The sequence below is a fragment of the Pezoporus wallicus genome, unplaced genomic scaffold (assembly GCF_028554395.1).
Source record: "Pezoporus wallicus isolate ANWC-B61680 ecotype Strahan unplaced genomic scaffold, APGP_CSIRO_Pwel_v1 contig_6966, whole genome shotgun sequence".
Classification (NCBI taxonomy): domain Eukaryota; kingdom Metazoa; phylum Chordata; class Aves; order Psittaciformes; family Psittacidae; genus Pezoporus; species Pezoporus wallicus.
Genome location: NW_026639746.1, coordinates 2,399,158 through 2,422,378, shown reverse-complemented (window position 1 = coordinate 2,422,378; position 23,221 = coordinate 2,399,158). Strand labels below are relative to the sequence as shown.

Below are 23,221 nucleotides of genomic sequence, written 5' to 3'. Positions count from 1 at the left end.
AGGTAGCTGGTGCCTACAGCACTTCATGGTCTGTGCCTTTAATGCCTTGAATATTTGTGTGCATTATATGCAAGGGCTGGCAGAATAATTTGGCAGATAATTTTGGTAACAAACAGTGGTTTTACGGACCTGCTTCAAGAGCCAGAACTTACTGCTGCTGGGACCAGGGTGAGGAAGGTGAAAGGTTACTTGTGGAGGAAAGGATGGATGAGATAAATACAGAGCAATAATGTACTCTGTACACTCGTGAAAATCTTACCCACATGCATGTGCACTGACATCATGTCCTTGACAGCATCCCTGTGCTCTGCTTCTGTGGAAGCACAGGAGCCCATTCCTGCTTGGAAGATGTGCTCTTGCATCAAAGGCAAACCCCCAGCTGGAGGTCACTGCCGACAGGAGCTGGCAGAAAGGAGCTTAGGTGGCTTTGCCATTTGCTGCCCATCATGTCCATTTGAACACATCCATCCGTTGCTGGCTTCCCCTTGTGCTGCAGCTGGCATCTCTCATGGCGTCACGGGGGTATACTCTGCCGCCATCCTCTTTTCCCTCCCCAGTTGTCTCTGCTTGTGGTCTGGCACAGTTACGTTTTCTCCAGCACCCCCCTTTGAAGTGTAGACTTCATGCCAAGGTTTCTTTGCATCTCTGTTAGTCTCCCCTCCTCTGTTTCCTTCCAACTGTTCCTGAATTTCTGGCCCCTCTTGTGATCCGCCAGTAGGCTCTTTGGTGGCTGGTTGTTTCTCTCTTTGATTTTCTGCATTAGTGAAAGATAAAGTGTAATCTCATTGCTGTGGTTCTTGGACTAGAAACTGCCTACCTCAGACGAATATACAGCAGATAGTAACCCTATTTAGAGAGTCATGCCCAAGAATATGAGAAGTTGAGGATATGCTCAGCGACAGACAAGCAGAAAAGTAGAGAAATGGAAAAAGAAAACATGCAGAACCAAGCTGATGCTCCACAGGAGTGCACTCCTCTTGTTCTTGAATACCGTGCAAGGAACCAGAAGTGAGCTGGCTGGACATGACAGTGTAAACTAGGAAAGCTGCAAAGCAAACAAACCAAGTCAAAAGGAACGTACACCAGCCTGGCAGATCAGATCCCAAGTGTAATTCAGCTGAGTGAAAAAGAGGTTGAGGAAATGGTTCTCTGTTGCACTTGCATATCTTTAATGAGAAAATTGCAAAGAAGCTGGATAAAAACGAAAAAAGAATAGGAGTAACCCCACTGTTAGCCAGGTAGAAGCTGTGCTTTGATTTGACACAGGCAGACCACAGAGATCTAAAATGCTCGGAGCTCTCTGAAAGCTTTTTCAGCCTGTAAAAGGTATCTTTTACTAAAACTGTAATCAGAAACCTGAAGAAATACGAGATCGCCCTCCTAACTGTGCAGAAAGGCAGACCACAAGTCATAAAAAAATTAAAGATTAAAAAGTTCATTCTAGATTAATAAACAGGCTGAAAAATGTAAGAGCTGAAATGTAAATGCTCAGAGGATCTGTAGTAGCTGTGCAAGAGCAGCAGTCATGTACACTGCTAATAAGTAAGTTCGTGTCAAAATGTGATTATATGTGGAACAGACATGGAGATAATTTACTCTCTAGCATGCAGAAAGACTGAAACTACAATGCAAGCCTTCCTGTGAACAGATTTGTAGGTAGGAGGCAAAGGATACAAGCAAAGAAGAGACTTCCGGCTGTGATGAAGAAAACAGGACACTGGAAAAAGGCCTGAGTGTGAAGTCATATATATACTTGGGCCAGTGTAAGCTGGCTTGCCAGTGCTTTTCTTTTTTTATCCCAGTACCTCTGTGCTGACGAAGCACAGAGCACCTCAGGGGACGTGCTGGTAAAAGACAATAACATTGCTGTGAGGCAAAAGCAAAAAATACAGTTGGTGAAGCTCAGGTTGGTGAAGCTCAGGTTGGTCCCTGATGAAAAGATAAGGCAGTGACACACAGGAATGCGAATGCCACGTAACGGAATTCATTGGTATTACAGAGAGAATAAACAAATTTCCTGCTAAACAAACTAGCACTGTTTGAGCATTATGTAATATAGGCAATGTACAAGGACTTGGAAATTGTCATTATCTCACTGCCTCAAATGGCAGCAGATAAACACGGCTTTTGGGTAAACCATATCAACAGGATGGGCACCACTCACAGTCACAAAAGCAGAAGAGTTAACTTATTCATAGTGTTACTATCCTTCCAGCAAAGCTGCCATGGTTATCAAAGCAGTGAGGAAAGCTGCTTTGTCAGTTCAGGAGTACTAACTCAGCAATCTGGTGCTACATGGGAAAGTTAGGTTGCAGGTAGACTTTGAGATCTCTAGCTCAACATTATTACACCTAAGTAGGATTTAAGGAAGGTTTGTATGTGAGGTATGTAAAATGTATTTCCCATGACTGGGAAGCTACAGTCTACATGGATCTACAAGCAAGAAATCCAGTCAGATCAAATTATTTCTTCAGGATAAACCATGCAGTAGAGAACAAGTTGCATCTGTTGGCAAGCTGGTCATTGTGTCTTCCAAGTTGGCAGTATTGGGTTTATGGTTGGACTTGATGATCTTAAGGGTCTTTTCCAACCTGAATGATTCTGATTCTATTTTATTCTGAACATTATAGCTATGGATGTGCATGTTTTGCCAGAAGAGCAAATCTGCTTCCTAGGGCATGATCATGAGAGAGATCGTAAGACACTGGGGGATCCCAGCTGTGGGAAGTCCCTCTGCAAGGAGATGGCTTACCAGACTGGGCAAGAAACAAGCTTAAGAACATCTGACAGACATTGAAACAGGCTTTTTTAAACTAGACTATCAAAAACCCCACATAACAATGTAATTTGTTACTGCAGAAAATATTTAACTCCCTGGAAGATAGGAACAGTATTTTCCTGGTGACAAAAGGAGAAGTATAGGCCTGAAAGAACATTCCTCCCTTTCAAGCAGAATAAGAAAAAGACTGAAATATGTATGAATTATGATTTTCTACACTTTAAGGAATTATAAAACAAGGGTTAAATTAGAATTTGCAGGATTGTTTAAGTTTTACTGTGTCCATGAGAAATGAATTATTGCCAAGTCCTCATAAGGGCTGATGTTTTCCAGAAGAATTATTACAAGACTGCTTCAAATTCCATATAGGACACATAATCAAATGTTCTGCTTACCATCATAATTGCAATGAGCACTGTGATGTGATGTTATAGTAGTTCACTGTGCTGTGATGTTATACTTCCCCAGGCACCTTCTGACTGAGCCAGCAAAAATCCCAAGGTGCAGAGGGCTGAAAATGAAAGCAGGGTATTTATTAGGAAAGCAGGCATACTTCTGATTCAGAGACTGAAATGAGAAAAAGGCAGAAATAAGGAGATAAAAAAATCCTTGAGGGCATTTACAAAAGGTGGCATCACTGATCTTGCACTCGAGGTCCTAGGTTTATCAGTGCTGTTTGTAGTGGTTGAAGATTCAGTATTGCTCAGGGTTGAGTTCAGACTAAAGGGATTTGCCTCTTGGATAAAGCAACATTTTTATTATCCCTCAAACAAGGTTTGCAGTGAAGGATTTACCCTTTGCCCTTCATTTTCCTCTGCAAGGAAAAGGAATGTCATGCAGGGCTGTGGTAAGCAAAACAGCCATGGGTTAGGTGTGGCTTTGCTAGACTGCATGTGTGTAAGGTGAGACTAGACCAGGCAGCTTCCAGGGGTCTGAACCTCTCTGTCCCACCCATGGCCATGTCAGCCATGGGAAGGGGCTACCTTTAACTTGGGTAACATGGTTCTTGTTGAAAGCTCGTACCACCAGTGATGGTACTTTTCCAAATTATCTTGGCAGTCAGCAGAATATCATCCTCCTGCTGATCCTATCTACCTAATTGCGTTTCTGCAAAATGCTTTCTGCTGCAGCATTTGGATGACCCAATTCCTTTTTCTTTATTGGTACTCTTAAGAAGACCACCAGGTGGGCTGAGGTAACTTTGTTCCTTGAGCCCCACATGAATATTTTAGGAGAACATTAAAACTTGCTCATAGCACATTGGTTTTGCAATAAAATGGTTATTAAAATTGTTCAAATTCTTGGTAATTTATTTTAACTACTTATTTTTTCTGGTAGGTCCTTGAGTGGAAGGGAAAGGTGGAAAATGTGAAATGGAAAGTAGCAAGTTAAAATTAATCAAATCATTTTCCTGACAAGTTTACAGTAACAGAGTGTTACTATGCTTTGTCTTAGCAGTTATGCTGAAGAATTCCTCTGCACATATAGTTGAGCTTCTCCTTATTAGATCATCTTTATGAGGTGTCCACATTATTTGTGTCTGGAGAGCTCTTGGTATTTGCAAAATTACTTTAAATAGGTTAAATATGAATACTTTGTATTAAGCTGGTTCGAGGAACTGCTGCGAGGACAGCAATTTAACAGAAAACAAGGGTTAAACGTAACTATTCCACCTCCTCCTTGGCTGCTACTGGTCTTAGCTCCCACAATGGCTATTGGCCTCAGTTCTCCATTCAGCCTGAAGATGTGCCTGTGCTGTGGATGGGGTGAGGGGTGGGTGATGTGTTCTCCCACTAGGTGTAGCTGGGCTTTAAACTCCAGCCAAGTTGGAGTCTTGCTAGGAAAAAAAGCAGTTTCTGAGGAAAACAGAACAGGTACTTGTTTCTGTTTCCCCTTGCAGCTATGTTAGTCAGAGATAACTTCTCTGTTTGATTACCTATACATCCCTGTTCCTAGGAAGGCAAAAGGAGGCTATCACTGAAAGGTCTCTCACGGAATATGGTGCTGGACAGTTCAGCTTCAAGTTCATGGCTCACCTGATATTTACTGGTTGTTAGCAAGAGAGCCAGCTATTGCCCTGCCAGAGTTACCCATCGGATAACCCAGTAGAGCTCTAACAGGGTGAATATTTCACATAAAGAAACAGTGGTGTGTGGTGCTTCAGAACCTTTTCTTGTTCCTTTCCTTCCCACGTCTGTCCTTAGAGGCTATGCTTTAAGTGGAGGGAGTATTTAGAGGAAAGGCTACAAATTTTAGTAGTTTTTCTGAGGTTCAGCAATACTGAATTTGTCCATTCTGATTCTTTCATGGTTCTTGGGGGATATTTTCATCTGAAAGCTATCCCAGGCATGTTATACAGCTAATCGTTACTGTGGGGTTCTACTGTGGGTGAGACAGAGGTCCTGAACAGTTTTTAAGAATTAAGATTTAATTTGAAGTTGTTAAAAGGTATGGTTTTCTGTCCATGTGGTATGAATGTATTTGATTCATTTTTATAAACTATTCATTGGCTGTGTATTTTATATGAAATGTGACTGTAAATTTTTTAGCAACAAAATGTGTTACAAAAAAGCACAAAGGAGTTTTTCTCTGAAGGGCATATCTAGACTTGTGTTAATTTAAACTTCAAGTGTGAGTTTTAAAACTGCCCCCCTCAAACTTGTTACTTACCCTGGTGTGACTTATTTTAATTTTGCTTAAATGACCAAGCAATCAAATCCAAAGAAGAGCATGCACAGAGAGGGTTACATAGACATAAGTGAGCAAGTTTTAGTCAACTCTTTTATATTGAATCAATGCTCCTTTTTTGCTTAAAAAAAGAATGCTTTAAAATGACTTTGAGTCTCTTCCTTACATAAAATCTTGTAACTTGAGTGATGTATTAAATAAAATGAAATCAAAGGTTAGCACACGAGAGCAGTCATATGCTCCAGCAACGTACATCTTGAGGATTGAAGGGTTTACAAACAGATTTCTCTCAGGGAAGAAAAGCAATTGACACCCAATTAGTGTTAAAGCATATTCCTAAAGCTCAATGACTTGAGAGCAAATTACAGTTGTCATTGCGGATTTGTGAAGTGTGCTGAACCATGATGCATTCCTTCGGAGGGAAGTTGCTCAGATGTGAAAGTCTAAAATAGGCACAGTAAGTACGAGTTCTCTGTGTTTCCATGAAATCTGTGCTTCAATAAAACAAATTTGTAAAGTAACCATGAGGTCAATTGGATGCATTTTTACGGATTCCTGCTGTTTGTTAAAAACCTGTCAATGGCTCACTAAGCTTTGAACTGAACTGCACATCAGTCCCACTCCTCCTTGCCATTCCCGGGCCCTCAGTTATGTAGCTGTAAGCTGTCACAGAGATGGCAGTCTGTGCCTGAGCAAAACAACATGGGGGAAGGGGGTTTGCTGCATAACTAGGAAGGTGTGGGCTTTTTGCTCTCTGTTTCTGAACACAGTTTTTCCTCCTAAGAGCAGGAGATCAGTGCAGTCTGATGGTGATCAGGGAAACCATCAGCAAGGGAAGCTTTTAAACTTGTTTGCTCTTCCTTTATTTGCATATGCTTCGTACCGAATAGCCACAAGCCTGGACTTTATTATCAGTCAACCGTTTTAGCAAGATTATGCACAATGAGGAGAGCAGATGTCATTTACAAATATACATGAGATTGGTATTGCTTATTTGACTCATTTAAGGAAAGCTTATGTTTGAATATGGATGAAGAAGCACAGTTATACATCAGAAAAAGCATTACCTATTCACAGCCTCCTTAAGCTGCTGAGCTGGTATACTACAGCAAACGCAGGGTCCTTCATAGCAGTGCCCCTGCCACGTGCTTGGACCTGGCATTCTACCTGTGTGTGTGTCACATGTGGCAGCCACCTGCATGGGACCACCTTGTGCCTGCATGCACAGCAGCCACCACCCTGGCGTGAGGGCTGTGGCATGTCTGCTGGCATGGCCAGGCCATAGAGCCAACTGGTAACCCATCTCACGTGGTTTCAGTCAGCCTCTTGATTCAGTGGCTTCAGTGTTGCCCTGAATAAGGATGCTTTTCTCAACTGGAAACAGGGATAGTGATGAAGCAATTAAAAGAAAAGCCCTCACTGTTAATTCATGTTATTCGTCATGGCTCCCGGAATACTATCACAGAAACAAAGACTGAATTGAGAACAAAAGGAGGGAACTTATTTGAGAAATTTAAATATCAAACAAATTTCATAACAATTTTGAAGCGTGTCTGCTTGTTTCAATTGGTCTTCAGAAATCTGCTCTAAGGTTCTAAGTGCATAAAGAAAAGTTTTGCATTTTCAGATTGTCTTTCTTTGCAAGCTCATTGCTTAAGAATAGGATAACAATTGTACTGCAGTTAAGAGCCTTACAAGATAAAGGGAATCTTAATATTCTTTCTGTTCAGTACAAGTTTTGAAAACCTTGCTCTGTCTCCCCTGTAGCTGATGCAGAATTTAAGAAAGGGTGAGGAAAGGTGAAGGTAGACTCAGCCAAAAGAAAGAAAAATCTTGAAATAAATTTGAAAACAGGAAATCCAACACAAAGCTCTCACAAGCCTAATGGCAGCTAACTCTACATTTTGTAAATAGGGAGTTGAAATTCATATAAAACCCTTTATATGAATTCATATATGTAGAATACAGTATGAGGAAAATATACATTCCCATAATCTGTTACATCTTCCTTAAGCTTGAACAATGGACAATTTTGTTTTATTTTAGAAGAATTGTCCATTATTATTTTAGTTTCATGATTTTTCAGGTAGTAATTTAGCTATTATACCAGTTAATACTGGTGTAAATTTTATTTTCATTTTCTTCATTGGTATGACCATCCTCTCTTTGCAGGAACCTCATCCTTCTCAAATAAGACCTCAAAGTGGACCGCAAGCAGGTGGAACAACACTTACCATCACTGGTACAAACCTGGCCACTGGTTCCAAGAAGGATGTTCAAGTTTCAGTTGGTAGCCAGCCTTGCAATGTGTATGTACCCTGAGTAAATAACAAAACAGAGGTGTATTCTAACAAAGCACCAACCTTTTCTGGCCTTTAGAAATTAAACAAATCCATTGTCTATCTCTTTGTGACTCATCCCATGCAATGGGGTTCTGCACATAACCGTCAGAAACTCGCTCAGAGGCTCCAGCTGGGAGAAGCACCAAATAAACAACCAAAGTGGGAGAACTTGGATATCCAAAGGTTTTTCCAGTTTCGGCTTTCTCCGCTTGAATGGCTGCTCCAAACCCAACCATGCTTTCGCTGAGCAACTCCTCAGTGGTTCCTTATAAAATCTTAATCTTCTAGTGCCCTTTGGTTTGTTCCTCTCATTTCCTTTTCCTTTTATTGATTGCTGCCTTTCTTTCTCCCCTTTCCCCCTCAAAAAAGAAAAGGAATCACATGAAATGTGTTGACATTGCATTGCTCTTGTGTTTGTATACTATTCCTTTTCATATCCTACATCTTTTTTTTAAAGACCCTCACTGATCTGAGGAAAGTGTTGTCTCCTCTTGTAGCTACTCAGTGCCTAGCAAAAGTAGAGCCCAGGTTTTGTTGCTTTTGTACAGTAAAGATTACAAATCATGTTACAAATGGTAACGTTAGTAACTGAAGATGTTTCTTCTTTTTGTTTTCCAATCTAGCACCGAATTTGGAGATGAAATCGTTTGCATTACAGGACCTAATAGCAAGGTTGAAATTGTTCCAGTCACAATGAACTATGGGGGCACAATAAGTACTGTACCACAGCAGTTTTCATACCGTGAGAATCCCACTGTCACCAAGTTCCTGCCAATAAATAGCTTCAGCAGGTAACAAAATGTTTGTCGTAACTTCATTTACAATTGGGTTAAAATGTGTAACATGTAATAAACCTATTACATGTAGAACTGTTTGAAATAAAAACTCCTGTATTCTAGCCATACACACATTTAGATATGTAGAGTTTGTGATCTTAACCGCAGCTAATGTTAAAAGCATTCTGTTTACCTTTGAACTTTAATCCCCACTTCAAAGGTAAATCCTGAAACCAGAAAAAGTAATGAGCTTCTTTTAAATGAAGATACCTCAAAGAAAGAGATTCAAAGCATTTCAGCTTGATGTCAGACAACATGATCTTTGTGTTACTTACAAATCCTTATCCCATAGGATAACATATATAAAAGGTTTCTAATGAAAAGGTTTCTAACAGTTCTTCTATTCAGCTTTTAATAAGTATGCTGGGAACAGAGGAAAATTATGGCTTGTCATCTCTTTGTCCCATGAGGAAAAAAAAAGTATCTTTTTAGGAAATCTAGATCAGAGTTCAATAATGCTTTTAAAAGGTATGCTCTCTTCTATGGTGGTGCTCACTAACACCCCATCTGGTAACTGTTCCTTCTGGAAAAAAGCTCACCCAGTACTAATTGTGAAACCAAAGAAATGTGCCACTCATATTTGTAGCAATATGGCAAATCATTTGTGTAAAAGTCTTTGCAGCATACCTCTGGTTATGAAAGTCATTCTGTGACAGATACAGGGACGAACTGATGACCTGGATTCACACTGATCTCTGCTGTTCCCTAGTATTCTGGTCTCTTAATGGGGCAGAGTTAGAAAAGAGAGATCATGATGTTTCCACTTTCTTTCAATAAAAAGAATATCATGACCATACAAACAGGGCATTAAAAGTAAAATTGGCTGTGCCTGCCCTTGAAGAAATTGGTACCTGCCTCCTTGAATGTTGAGTTGTCACTTATGTCAAATAGGATTTGGTTTTAATATTTGCCTTTAATTTTTTTGTTTGGGTGGGTTTGAGGCCTGAAGGGCTTTTTGGTAGATCAATAATGATTTACTTCACAGAGTTTAAAATATTTTCTTTTTTTCCCCTCTATATAAACTGAAGCTTACTTTAATGGATTGCTTTGAGGATTGCTATCCCTCTTAATTCATGTTACTTTGATGACTTTAACTCCCACTGGCCACTTGCATGCATTCTTCTTCTAATGCAAATGCATTATTTTTTAAACAATGTGTTGCAAATGAAAGGAAGTAGAGAAACCTGGTGCCTGTAGACCTGTGGAAAATAAACTCTCACCTTTGTCTGTGTGTGTGTGGTAGATGGAGTGATTTTAACAAAAACGTTGGAGAAGTAAAACACACAAAGATAGGCAACAATCAAAAGCCACAAATACTGGCAAAGCAATTTGTACCTTTTTTTATTCTGCTGTTTTAAAATGAGTTTGAAGTTGACATCACTGCTTATAAATGCTGCGGTCATCTATAGTTTTAACAGAAATCCCTTTTTTAGGATATCTAATTGTCATACAGGCATTATATAGGTGCTTCCAGTGGAAGTAGTAGCAGTGCAGGATAAAATACTGTTGTGGTAATTTACCAATGACTTGATTTCTCTTTTAATTCTGCCTTTCAGTGGAGGAAGAAATATTACAGTAACTGGAACCGGTTTTGAGCTCATCCAGAGTTTCTCATTGGTGGTGTATGCAGAGCGTCCAGAAGCAGGGAAAATGAATCTCAAAAGGGTAATTTTCTTTCTTTCCTCACAATGGCATTGCATTAGATACATAACACATAGTCTGTTGAAAAATGCATTTAAGTTCACTCACTGGACTCAGAGTGGAATAAGGTCTAAACAGATTTCTGGGTCTGTTCAAGGTTTCTGTGGGAGAAGAGCCCACTCACACCATCTTGACTTACATTCACTTGCACCTTGCAGTCTTCTGCTTTAAAATTATTTTAATTCAATATGAATAAGCATAAAAGAATTAAGATTTGAGTGGTGAAGTGCATGTATTTCAGAATTAGAAAGTGGTTAAATTTTCATGTGTTTCTCTTTCTTCTCCCCTGCAAACTTTAGAGATTTACCTGAAACAGGACCCAAATCCAGATAATGCTGAGTACTCAGCTTTACACAGTCATTGGCTTTTATTTTGTCACTCCTCAAAGAGCCATGTCTTCTTCTCTCTCTTACTTCATGTATATTCCACCTATAGGATGCTCACAAAGAGTTGTGAAAAATAACGTAAAAAGAAAGAACCCTTCTTGCATCTCATGTTAAGAATTGACATTACCAGTTTCCCACTCTTTTAATGAAGAGCACTGTTTAATGCGATGATTGAGGACTTAAAAGTGATCTTCCAGTAAGAAAATAAAAATACTTTTTCTAAGGCTTGCTTATCAATTTAAGACTGTCTTATGATCCATATAATGCATGTATTGCATTACATGCATGATTCAGCTTCAAGAGTATACCAAAGCCAGCTGGATTTGAGTCCTTCAGAACCCTACCCTTAAAGAATTTTAAGAAGAAAACTCTGTTTCTTAGGCCATAAACTACAAGATGTTATTATCTTGATAACCTTAACTCCTAAGACAATCTTAAAGGCTATTTAGCATTCTTGTCAATGTTTATCAACATTTCTTACCCCCCTTCTTATGTATGCTCAGTATCATCTCAGCACATTAGCTTAAGTTAGCATTACATACGGCACATGTTCATGGTTAAGACTAGAAACTTCTCTATTTTTTGGTTTTGCTTCCACTTACATGGCAATATCAAGATAGAAGAAATGCTGAGGGTTCCTATTAGTGTTGTTGGCTGTGGTTGATGTTACTGAATGACTTGAAGGAGTTTCTAGGATAAAAACATTTCTGTAATTTGGGTGACATGGTTTAGTGGGAGGTGTCCCTGCCCATGGCAGGGGGGTTGGAACTAGATGATCTTAATGTCCTTTCCAACCCTAACTATTCTATGATTCTATGATTCTGTGAATGGGGGTGCAGGACAGGTTAACTGAGTTGTTGTTACCTTGAGCAGTTGGTTGACAATTGGTAAATTTTATTCTGAAATTCACTTAGTAATTGTATTGAATTTCAGCAAGGTATTTTACAATGTCAGTAGAAAAGAATCTACCTGAGATACTTCATAGTACAAAAGATGATCTGGATTAAAGCTGTCATGTTAACCCTCAATCTTAGAGCAATTTAATGATACCAACCCAATATGGTACAGAGCCACAGAATTTGGAGGCAATGGAAACTGATCCGTAGCCTAAGCTTTTTCTGCAGGCATAGAACACAATGAATCAATAATTCATATCCATCAACAAATTTGTTTCATTTTATTTACAGAAAATACCTCATACTGTGTCATTTCTGCTGTATGGTGAGGATATGAATGTAGTTGTTTTATTTCTACAGTCTAAGGTTATCAATAGTTATGTACACGAATGAGTCAGACTCTAAAATGTGCATGTTCTTCTTGTTTCTTACAGTTTGAAGGAAAGCTTGTTAAAAGACTCAATGAAACCACAGTGGTTTTTTCTTCCCCACCAATACTGGAAGATCCAGAAAACTATAACATTACCACTACTATTCTAATGGATCATTATCATTTAGTTGTAAAAAATGAGAGTCACTCCTTTGCCTATGTTGCAGACCCAACCTTTGAAAACTTCACAGATGGCATCAAGAAACAAGTCAACAAACTTATTAATGCAAAGGTAAACTTGTCAAGAGATGGTGGTGGCTCATTTTGTCCTTGAAGTGTTTATAGAATTTTTCCTTCCTTTCTCGAATTCTTAACAGCTGTTTGGTACCATACCCAGAATGCTTGGTAGAGTCTCTTACCTCTGTTAGATGTTGAACATCGTCAGTTCCTCTTTCCTTCCCTCTGCCCTTCTCACAGAGAGTTCCTATCTTTTAGCAATACTTTGGGTTTCCCAAAGATGCTCCCTCCTGCTGAGCCTGGCATTTGGAAATGCCTTCTGCCATAGAGCTCCCAAGAACTGGAGAGAACATCTTTTCTCATTCCAGGAAGGAAAAGAGAGGAATTGCATAATTCCCAACCACTCTACTCTTCTGTACGCTGCAGTGCTAATCACCTCTGCTGCTAAAAATGATCCAAATGCAAAGCTGCAACTCAGGGCTTCCTGTCTTGAAGACTTTGCAATGATGACTTAGTCTTGTATTTTCTGTCTAGGGCAGTAACCTGAACAAAGCCATGACAATAGATGAGGCACAGGCTTTTGTGGGAGATGAGCCTTGCAACATAAAGACACTAACTGAAACGGACTTATATTGTGAGCCACCAGAAGTACAGCCTCAACCAAAGAAACGACAGAAGAGAGATACAATCAATAACCTTCCTGAATTCATTGTAAGTTACCTTTTCAATAGAATTTAATACCATGTGTAAGTGACACCAATACAGTACAGTGCTTTTTAACTGAAGCAATTTGTTCTTTAAAGTAGTTGTAGTACTGTGAAGAAACTCCTTGCAGTTCTTTCTTCCTCCAGCTTCTGCCTGCTGTCTAGAAGACATCACATGTAAAGAGCAGTCCCAAGCTGCCAAATGCCTTCAACCTTCATTACATAGGAATTGTAGCAAGACAGACTGGGGATTTTTCTTCCTCTGCTAGGCAAAACAAAATCAGTTCATGGAATAAAGTGCTAGTGACCTAAATTCAGCATAAAATATTCAGAAATGTTCCCTTTGTTTGGCAGTTTGTGCTAGAAATTCATTTGTGAGAATTCCTAAGAAATTAGACTGCAACTGAAAAGTGAACCACTGCCTCTATACACTTGAGACAAATGTCTGTGCTTACCTACTTAGGTGAAATTTGGACTCCGGGAATGGATCCTCGGAAGGGTGGAATACGATACACGTGTGAGTGACATCCCACTGAATCTTATTTTGCCACTGGTACTTATTCCAATGATAGCAATCATCATCATTTCTATCATCTGTTACAGGTAAGTTCCTTTAATTAGGTGGGTTTGCTGTCCTAAAGTTTTCAAGGTATTACCTAACTGTTTTCAGCTCAGTCTGCAGAAATTATCTTCTTCTTATGAGCTGCAAGGTTAAGAAAGTCAGTTACAGCTGGAAATATGTATGTACAGCTGGAACACCAATTTATTCCTCTCACGCACACCAAATTCCTTGGTGTCAGTCAGCTCAGTCCATCCTTTGTACATAAGCACAACAATTGGTCCCAGGCTTGCCAAGCGCACAATTTCAGGATGAGTTGTGCACATACATGGCAGCTAAAGTGCCTCTTGTGAAGGAGATAACTTATTCTTTATACATATCCATCACTGTTTATGCTGCTTCAGTCAGCACAGTAGGTCTGAGCTGGATGGATTTGGATTTGGCTAAGGGGTCATTTAGGCCTATCCAGTGGAGGTAAGTGTTACCGACAAATTTCATGATTAATGGTGAAATTCATGCTTCACTAAGGGCCAGAACAATGTCTTTATTTCACTTAATACCTACCTATCCCAATTTTAAAGTTAGTAAGGAGGGCCTCATACTGTCTCTCAGGAGGGTGTGGATTTCACTCTTACGGTGCATATCAATATAGCTGAAGCAATGCTGAAGTATGTGCTGTACAGCATTGATGTTCTTGTGGACCTCATGCAAACTTCTCACTTCAGCTCCAGACCCAGGAGTACCTGGGTGGCTCAGAGCCAGTGCAGGATATGTTGCAAGCAGTCTTTGCTCAGTACATACAAATTAAGTTTCTGTACTTAATATGTGATTGAAAGCATTTGTAGCTACAGCTTATTGGATATTAAATTGCTGGCCCAAGTGCTTTGAAGCAGCAGGCCCTTGATGGTGCCAGGTTGGTTTGCACAGAATGAAGACTTGGTCCGCTGTTCCTGTTGTCCTCCTCCATTCTCTTTCTGCGGCCAGTGTTTAAAAAGAAATCAAAACCAGGAAAATGTCCCCCACTCAGAGCTGTTGCAAATTACTTACTTTTGCAGTTTATAACTTTAAAAATCTTACCTCTATTCCATAAAGACGCAAGAGCCAACAAGCAGAACGAGAGTATGAAAAGATCAAATCACAACTTGAAGGCCTGGAGGAGAGCGTGAGAGATCGGTGCAAGAAGGAATTCACAGGTATGACAGATATTTGCTCTCCTGTGGTCCTCTTGATCAATCAGAAGATTGGAGCAATGGTGCTACCTTGCAAAAGCTGTCCTCCAGGAACAAATAATTAGCAGATCTTAGTAGTCTTGATTACTGACATTGACATACAGGAGATATTTTGCAATTATATATGAAAGCTGTAAATAAAATAGGGAGCTAAAGTTATTAAAGGAAATGGTCTATAGGAAGCACAGAGTTAGCAACTGGGAAATAGAAACTAGTTCATATAGGTGATACTGAGAGCCATTAATGTGAGTGGTGATTGATATGGAGGTAAGGATGTTTTATGGTAACTAACCATGTACTTAGTAGTTAGTACAATTGCTGTATGCAACCTGGTCTAGTGGCAGGTGTTGGAGCTAGATGATCTTTAAAGTCCCTTCCAACCTTAACTATTCTATGATTCTATGATTAAAAACTGTTTCCAGAGGTGCAAAATTTATTTGCAGCAATCAGTATACAAAGGGCTAATTTGGGAAGCTTGCAGGAAACAAATAGCATTTCACTCTGTTTATCGTGGGAAAACCTTAAGCTTGATTTCAGGAGCTAACTAATTTTCTGTGTAAATGTAGAGGCATCATCCCAGGGAAGGCAGCAGGAGGTATGAAGACTCAGCATTTCTACACACTGAACTACTCATTGCAATGCTTAAATTGGGCATCTGAGTGCAAACATTGCAAATATTGGCCTAAATATTAGCAGGAAATGTCACTTCATTAATCTGAATTACACTTGCCGTTAGGTCATGTTGAAAAAATCTCTACTAAAAAAAAAACCCACACATTTTATTTCTAAAGAGAAATAGATTATTTCATATTGGCAGTGGCTAAAAAGCAGGACTGAATTAAACAACAATTTCAGGTTAGAGTTTGAAACTGATTTAGAAGCTCGGGGTATCTCAAAGATTTCAGCCATGCTGGAAGCCTCTCCCAGACTTGTTTTTCTGGCATTTCTGGGACAGGATGTTCTTTTCTTGTATCAGTTTGCTTTCTCTGGAAAACCAGCTCCTTCCAGGTTCTGGACCCAAAACAGAAGCAAATGTTTGAATCGAGAACTATTCCCAAACAGCCTTCATTTCAAACTGCATTTTGAACTGTGAGAGGGCCGATCAAGGTTAACAGCCCTCCCTCTCACCACCTCTCCATGGAACTTCATACATGTTTCTGAAAGTGGAAGGTGACTTTCTCTTGCTGACACTCCTAGTATAGAGCTAGACTCCTGCTGCATGTTGAGTTGAAAGTTTCCTCTCTGCTCCACCAAACACAGACACTGAAGAAGTAGAAAGCACATCCAAGGGGCATTCCAGTTCATAAACACTGAATTCAAAACAAGTTCTAGATCCATACTGTGAAACTGTAATATCAACAGCAAGAAGTGCAGTGTAAAACTCAGGGGACCAAAGATAGCCAAGGAAAGGAGCGTCAGAGAGGAAGTACGAATACCACAAAGCTGGAAACCACAGGATGCTTTCTCCCTCAGCTTTGCTGAATGCTGTAAAACAAAGAGGTAAATGAATGAATAAAAGCAACAAAATTGCAGAGACAATAGGTCACTGTATTAATTAACATGGTATTTTAGTCAATCAGCAATATTGCGTATTTGGAAAGCCTTCAGCTAGAATAGCTGCTCCAATGGATGATTGCCTAATTCTTGTCCCTTTTAAGAACTTTGGAGCTTTTGAGTCCCACAGAAAGGTTTCCATCAGTTTCAATGAATCATTTAACCTTCTTCCTTCCTGCCATCCCCTTCCTTCCAATTAAATTAGCATGCTTTACACTTTAAAACTTTCTTTCCTTGATTGCAATGTGTCTTTTAAAAGAACTGTCATTATTACCTAGACTCAGAGGGGATAGAATGTGCATTGAAAAAAAAAGCCAAGCAAACCCATATTGCAGTATTGTGATGGGGTTTTTTGGCTCTGCACTACAACCCCATATTCGTATATATGAACTCACCCAGATATCCATTAAGGAAGCAACAAGGAAACCGTCTGTGCGAAAGGCATTTATCCTCATGTCACCACAGGATTAGCTATGGTCATAGTTAACGGGATAGTTGGCAAAAACAGCAAGAGAAAATGTGAGATGAAATAGAGGTTTTGGTGTTGAATAGCGATAAAAGGTACCCAAAGAGATTGTGTTGCCTAAAAAAGCTTCAGGCTTTTTTTAAATGAACCTTTAAAATGTATTGCATATTCCAGACTTAATGATAGAGATGGAGGATCAGACAAATGATATCAATGAAGCTGGAATTCCAGTACTGGACTACAAAACCTACACAGACAGAGTCTTCTTCTTGCCCTCCAAAGATGGAGAGAAAGACGTGATGATTACGGGGAAGCTGGATATTCCCGAGGCCAGGCGGCAGACTGTGGAGCAGGCTTTGAATCAGTTCTCCAACCTCCTCAATAGCAAATCATTTCTCATTAATGTGAGTACTGAAGGAGATTTGCTTCGTAACCACTGCAGATTTGTGTCATCACAGACAGAGCTTCCTGGTGGGGCAGAGAGACAAAATCATATTTCTCTGCCAGGTCATGTAGTATGGAATTAGTCAACATTGCAGTGGCTGTAGGAAAACAGATATTACCCAATCTGGCATAAGAACTGCTGTTATAAGTTTGTTTTAGCCTTTTTAAAAAATGTGATCAGAGAATGCTGATTTCACCATGGTTCATCACGGGAGTCACGTATGGGCAGCCATCTGCTGGGTCTCTGTCCCCAAGAGGCAGAGTCTCCTCAAGTGGCTTATTCATCCAGATTGATGAGTGCTCACAGCAGCTCTGAAGAGATTTCTAATTGCTCACTTTCAAAAACTGAGCTTGATTGTCAGACACCTAAATATAGATTTAGGCTTCTAAGTTTTTATCATTTTTTAAATGAGGCTCCAATGCTGAACTAGTTAATGGTAGCATTACAGTTTATGGCAGATGAGAGCGTGTTCCCAGGTGTACTTATATTACTGTCTTTGTAATTTGATGTGAAAGGACTGGGACTTAGTGGGAAAGGGGAGCTGATTTTGTCTTCTAAAAATTGTCACAGAACACCTTTTTTCATTTAATTAAAGCATCCTTTTTAGATAAGGCTTCAGTTAAAGCATGTACCCTGGGTTAGTCCACTACACTGTGTGTGTATCTAAAAACAAATTATAGGCAATATTACCTTATAAGTATTTTTTATCAAACTTCTGAAAACTTTTTCAAGTGCAGAGAAGTGCTGAGGTTCTTCAGAAACCTGTCATCTGTACTTAACTGTACATTTGTTTTCTGTTCCAGTTTATTCACACGCTGGAAAACCAAAGGGAGTTCTCTGCTCGAGCTAAAGTGTATTTTGCATCTTTACTGACAGTTGCTTTACATGGAAAACTAGAATACTATACTGACATCATGAGGACGCTGTTCTTAGAACTGATGGAGCAGTATGTTGTGGCCAAAAACCCAAAGCTAATGCTAAGAAGGTTTGAATGATTGTCATATTTTCTGTAGCTCTCTGGTTTTCTGTTAATGTATTTATTTTGCAATGTGACTGTATTAAAATGTCAACTATCCATAAAAGTCAGAAATAGCCTGGCCCAAGCATGTTAGGAAGACAAGCTCACCAGGAATAGCCATGGAAAGCACACCCAGGACTGCTGGCAACAGATTTCCATATTCAAATACTGTAGTGTAGAATCTGCATCAAAACTACTGAAAGATGTACCTTCCTTACAACACAATACCAAACATTTCATTTACTTTTTAGTCTAATTTGGTTCCAAATGATCTAGCATTTATACCACACATCATCTCCGTAATGAGCACACATAACCAGCTTTCACTGTGCATTCAGTGAGGGCTTGCTTAACCCTGTTGTTATCCCAAGTAAATTACAAAAGACCTTGTTCTGCCTATGTTGTAGCTTTGTAATCTGAAGGTAATTTCCCAGTAACTGCACAACTGGGTTAATTTTTTAGCTCTTAAAGCATAGACCAAATTTAAGATTTTGCATAAAGAATGTATTTCAGTAATGAGCTGAAGGTAGCCAGGAATGATGAGCAATACAAAGCACTTATCCTAAAGCTCTCAAGACTCTATAGGGAAATCAGCGCATTAGGAGAGTGCATGCAGTTAAGCATGAAAAAATATTGTATCTCAAGCAAGCAATGTTTTTCGTTAATACTGTGTCATTAATGACCCTCACTGTGCGCGGGGTTGGTTTTGTTTTTCAGATCTGAAACGGTTGTTGAGAGAATGTTGTCTAACTGGATGTCTATTTGTTTATACCAGTACCTCAAGGTAAGAGCTGAAGTCTGTTGCCTGTGGGGTTTTTCATTAATACTACTTCAACATGCTGCACTGGGTTTATCTTTTGGGTTTGCTTTATTTCACTTCCTTTTCTTTAAACAGGATAATGCCGGAGAGCCTCTTTATAAATTGTTCAAGGCTATCAAACACCAGGTAGAAAAAGGCCCAGTGGATGCTGTACTAAAGAAAGCCAAGTATACACTGAATGACACAGGCTTACTGGGAGATGATGTAGAGTACACGCTGTTGGTAAGCTGAGCATGATTAATATATTAGAAGCTCTGTTTTTTCTTTTAAGTCCTGTAGTGTTAAGTCTGTACATACTTTTCTATACTGCTGTGATCTGCACAGGAATTCTGGTCATGGGCGGGACTGTTGACAGTTTGGCCAAAGCAAGACTCCAAACAGGAAAATAGAATTTTAAAGCATCTTCCAAGTATTAAATTCAAGTCCTGCCACTATGGAATGCATTTCTGTAAATCCCTTCCATAATTTTCAGTCTGTCTGAACAGTGGTTGGGGTGTTTGGCTCCCTCCCTTTTCCCATCTAAATTAACTGGCAATTGATTTTTGCAGAATTCTTGCGCTAATGTTACTCTTGAACTTCAGGTTGTCTTTCTCCCTTGTGATTGCTGCTTGTCAGCATATCATTTTAGAGTCATTTTAGTGGTATACCAGGAGGAGCTCCTTTACATTCCTGTGAGATGGCTCTGCAATCTCCAAAACCCTTTATGAACCTATTTCTGCACTTGTTCCTGTGTGAGTCAAACTCTCCTGAACATGGGCAGCCCAGCTGGCATTGAAAGGGGCGTATTTCCACCTAAGGAAATAATCCCTACAGTGATGAGGGGAAGCTGCCTCTACAGGCACTTCTAGAGACCTGTATTAGATGCTTCAAGTGCGATGAAGTGGAATCCCCTGAATCTGATCAGCAGTGCCATGGTTCAGTTCTCTTATTACAGATTCTGCTTTGACTTCATTCTGTTCACTGCCACAAACTTCCACCACTTTTCCAACCAGACGCCAGCAGTTGGATTCACTGTCTTTAAAAAACTGGAGCAGCGCACTCTCTAGCTCTTTGAGGAGCTTAAATGCTAGTTTTACTCTTTCTGACAGTCTTGCTGGCTTTCTTCAGGACAAAGTGTAGTGAATGTCAAAGATGCACAGACTGTCCTTCAAAGAGCAACACAGGAGGTTTTTTTCCATCTCTGATTTCACTTTTATTGACATGTTAGGAGCCATTTGTGGTTGTCTCCAACTGAGAAAGATGCAGTGACCTATCTGCGGTGTGGAAAGAGAAACTTAATAAAAAGCTCTGTTAAGTCCTGACTGAAAATCCCCACCAGTTTGTGTATTCTGAAGGGATGCTGGTGGGAGGGCTGATGTGAAGAGACTCACATAATCACTAGACTGTGACCTCAACTGCCTGAAGGAAACGGGTGTGCTGGGCAAGAAGAAATATTTTAGGTTCAATTGATATTTTGGGGATTAGTTGAGTTGCCATCTTCTTATCTGAGCTGAAAGTGCCACACACAGAAACCACACTGACTGGCAATGCTGGTTATATTTTCTCTTGTGTATGGAGAACAAAATTTACTTGCATTGTACATCTTATAAGACTTAATGGCAATAATTCTTTACTCAGTTGCCTCTTTTCACAAAAAAAAGCCAACGCCTGCAATTAAGCTAAATGAATGCAGTGTGAAAGCAGAAAATTTGTGTATGCAGTCAGATGTGGGCACAACAAGCATAGTAGCTAAATATTAAACATTATAACATTGTAAAGTAGCAGCATTTGGTCCAGATCTCCTGTCAAACAGAGATTTGATATGTGCGCGTGCATGGAAGAGGATGGGATATACGTCTATTTATAAGTATGATGAAAGATTATGAAAGGGGTTACTATTGCTATAAATTATTGGGCTCTTTTGCATGATGATGACGTTGTGGTACCTGTGAACAGTTAGGGAGTATTTGTACACCAAGATAGGTTAAAGCATGAATTAATTAGTTCACTTCTGCCTGAAAGTGAGACACGGTGGGAAAGTATGGTATAGAGAGCAGTTGTCTGCTCTCTAATTGTTCTTATTTAAAAGATGAATCTGTTTTGCATCACTGGTTACACTGACATGCTGCATACTGAACCAGCAACAAAATCATGTCTAATTACCATAACGCTAATAGGAAAAGGAAGGTGAAATCTCATGATTAGTTTGAGAGGTCTGTCAAGGGACAGTGCAATCATGTTTAATTTGATTGCCGTATGGTGTAGCCTTTCTTCGCTGTTTAAAAATACCAGCCATGCAAGTGTATTTCTGAGGTTTGGAAAGATAAACTAAGGCGTTATGGTTGGCAGGACCATGCGTATCTGAGAGCTGCAATGCTTCAGATGTGCCTAGCCTCCAAAGCTACCTGACTGGCAAAAGATCCATGAGAACTCTGAGATGTTGTACTGATTCAGCTAGTGAAAAAAAAGAGGCTTTTCATAACATCTATTTGGGTTGGGTTTTCTGGGGCTTTTTCCCCCCCCTTCTATAAGGTTTCTTGGCCATTGTTTTCTCACTTGCTTTTGTCTGTATTAAACCTGACACCTTTAAAGCAAAGCTACTTTTTTAAAAATCCCTCTAGATTTAGCAAATTACAGCCTTTCAAGAAATTCTTTTTAACATTAAAAAAAGCTATGTCAATACTATCAGCAATATTTTAGAACTAATATAAACTACTTAGGTATATTTCCTAGAGCTATTATTGTGGCAACAGTAAGCAGGAAATAAAGTCATCCAAGACACCAAAGATGGTATAAATGGCATTTATATGTGCTTATATATATTTATATGTGTGCATATATGCGTTATTTATATATATCTCATGAACAGCTGGTCACAGGAGGTAAAGTTATGGGAGGTAAACAAATCACTGATCATCGATTGAGCCATGTTAAATCACCGTATGTATAGACCTAGTCTGCTTGACTTGAGAAGTAAAGCTGCTCCATGAAGACGGTGTAAAGGAACACAAAAACATACAATATTTAGGCGTTCAGCAAAGTGCAGCTCAAATGATTATTTGGAACTTGTTATATTTGGGCACTGTATTATTTGTGCTTTTCTGTGCTTCAGGTTATCAGGTTGTATGAGATGCATGTAATTAGTGATCCAGCTGTTTTGTTTTTGTGTGTCCCTCTTTAAAAAATTTCAATAGCACAATAATAATAGCATATTATTATTATATGAGTAAATCTATTCTGTATCTTTTTTATTTTGTCATAGTGGGCGGAATTAGCTGGAATTTATGATAGCTGGTTGGCTGCATAACAGCAAAGGATCCATATTCCCATTGCAAATATGTGCTGCTGTGCTATAATCATTGCACAATGAATTTTAAATATTGTTTATATTTAAATCACCCAGAAAAATAGATTCAGAGGTAATCCAGTGCTGATTTGCCATTATCATCATGCCATTATCATCATCTTTTTGTTTTTCAGACAGTAAATGTATATGTACAAGATGGAGGAACTGATTCCATACCTGTGAAAGTGCTGAACTGTGATACTATATCACAAGTAAAGGAAAAGATAATAGACCAAGTCTATCGAAATCTGCCATGTTCTCAGTGGCCAAAAGCTGAGAGTGTAGTTCTTGGTAGGTAATACTATGTTGAGCAGGTGAAACATGTTGTGCGATTTTGTATTTTTCACAGAAATGTATATAAAAGCATTTTTTTGTTTAAAGAAAAAAAAAGTTGAATGCATGTTCAGCTGGATGCTAAAATGCAATATTTTGAATCAATCTTAATAGGCATTAAAAATTCATGCTTTCTAACAGAGTTCTTTTTCCTGACTCTTAAAGTTTTGGTATACTGTCATTAGCATGCAAAGAGCCTGTTAATGACTGTTAGCACAAATGTATTCATGTCTGACAGAGTATCTCAGGTACTAATTAATGTGATAATGACAGCATGAACAATTAACTGATGGAAAAGTAATGATGCCATTTCAGAAACTGGTAGTGATTTTGACTTGCCTTTATGATGGTTATTCAAAGGTATTACAACTTACAGGAGCTACACTTTCAGGGGCTGATGAGCCACCCAGCCTCTGAACATCATCCTCCTTGAAGGCTTTCAAAATTGCTCTTTTCTTGAGAAAAAAAAAAAAAAATTACATAACTTAAAAGGTTTAATAATCTCATAAGAAATGCTCCAATTAAAAGTTTAG

At 39.2% G+C, this 23,221-nt stretch overlaps 1 protein-coding gene across 4 annotated transcripts in view; it reads left to right on the top strand.

The window, feature by feature from the left end:
• Nucleotides 1-23,221, top strand: part of PLXNB2 (plexin B2) — a 114,609-nt gene that overhangs the window by 74,080 nt on the left and 17,308 nt on the right. For all 4 annotated transcript variants that reach the window (XM_057415831.1, XM_057415834.1, XM_057415830.1 and 1 more), the window contains exons 16-27: nt 7,640-7,776; nt 8,433-8,600; nt 10,202-10,310; nt 12,063-12,290; nt 12,770-12,946; nt 13,403-13,542; nt 14,591-14,691; nt 16,922-17,151; nt 17,996-18,177; nt 18,928-18,994; nt 19,106-19,252; nt 22,490-22,646. In XM_057415831.1, coding sequence (XP_057271814.1) covers nt 7,640-7,776; nt 8,433-8,600; nt 10,202-10,310; nt 12,063-12,290; nt 12,770-12,946; nt 13,403-13,542; nt 14,591-14,691; nt 16,922-17,151; nt 17,996-18,177; nt 18,928-18,994; nt 19,106-19,252; nt 22,490-22,646 — 1,843 coding nt within the window. The remainder of the gene's footprint in view (nt 1-7,639; nt 7,777-8,432; nt 8,601-10,201; nt 10,311-12,062; nt 12,291-12,769; nt 12,947-13,402; nt 13,543-14,590; nt 14,692-16,921; nt 17,152-17,995; nt 18,178-18,927; nt 18,995-19,105; nt 19,253-22,489; nt 22,647-23,221) is intronic.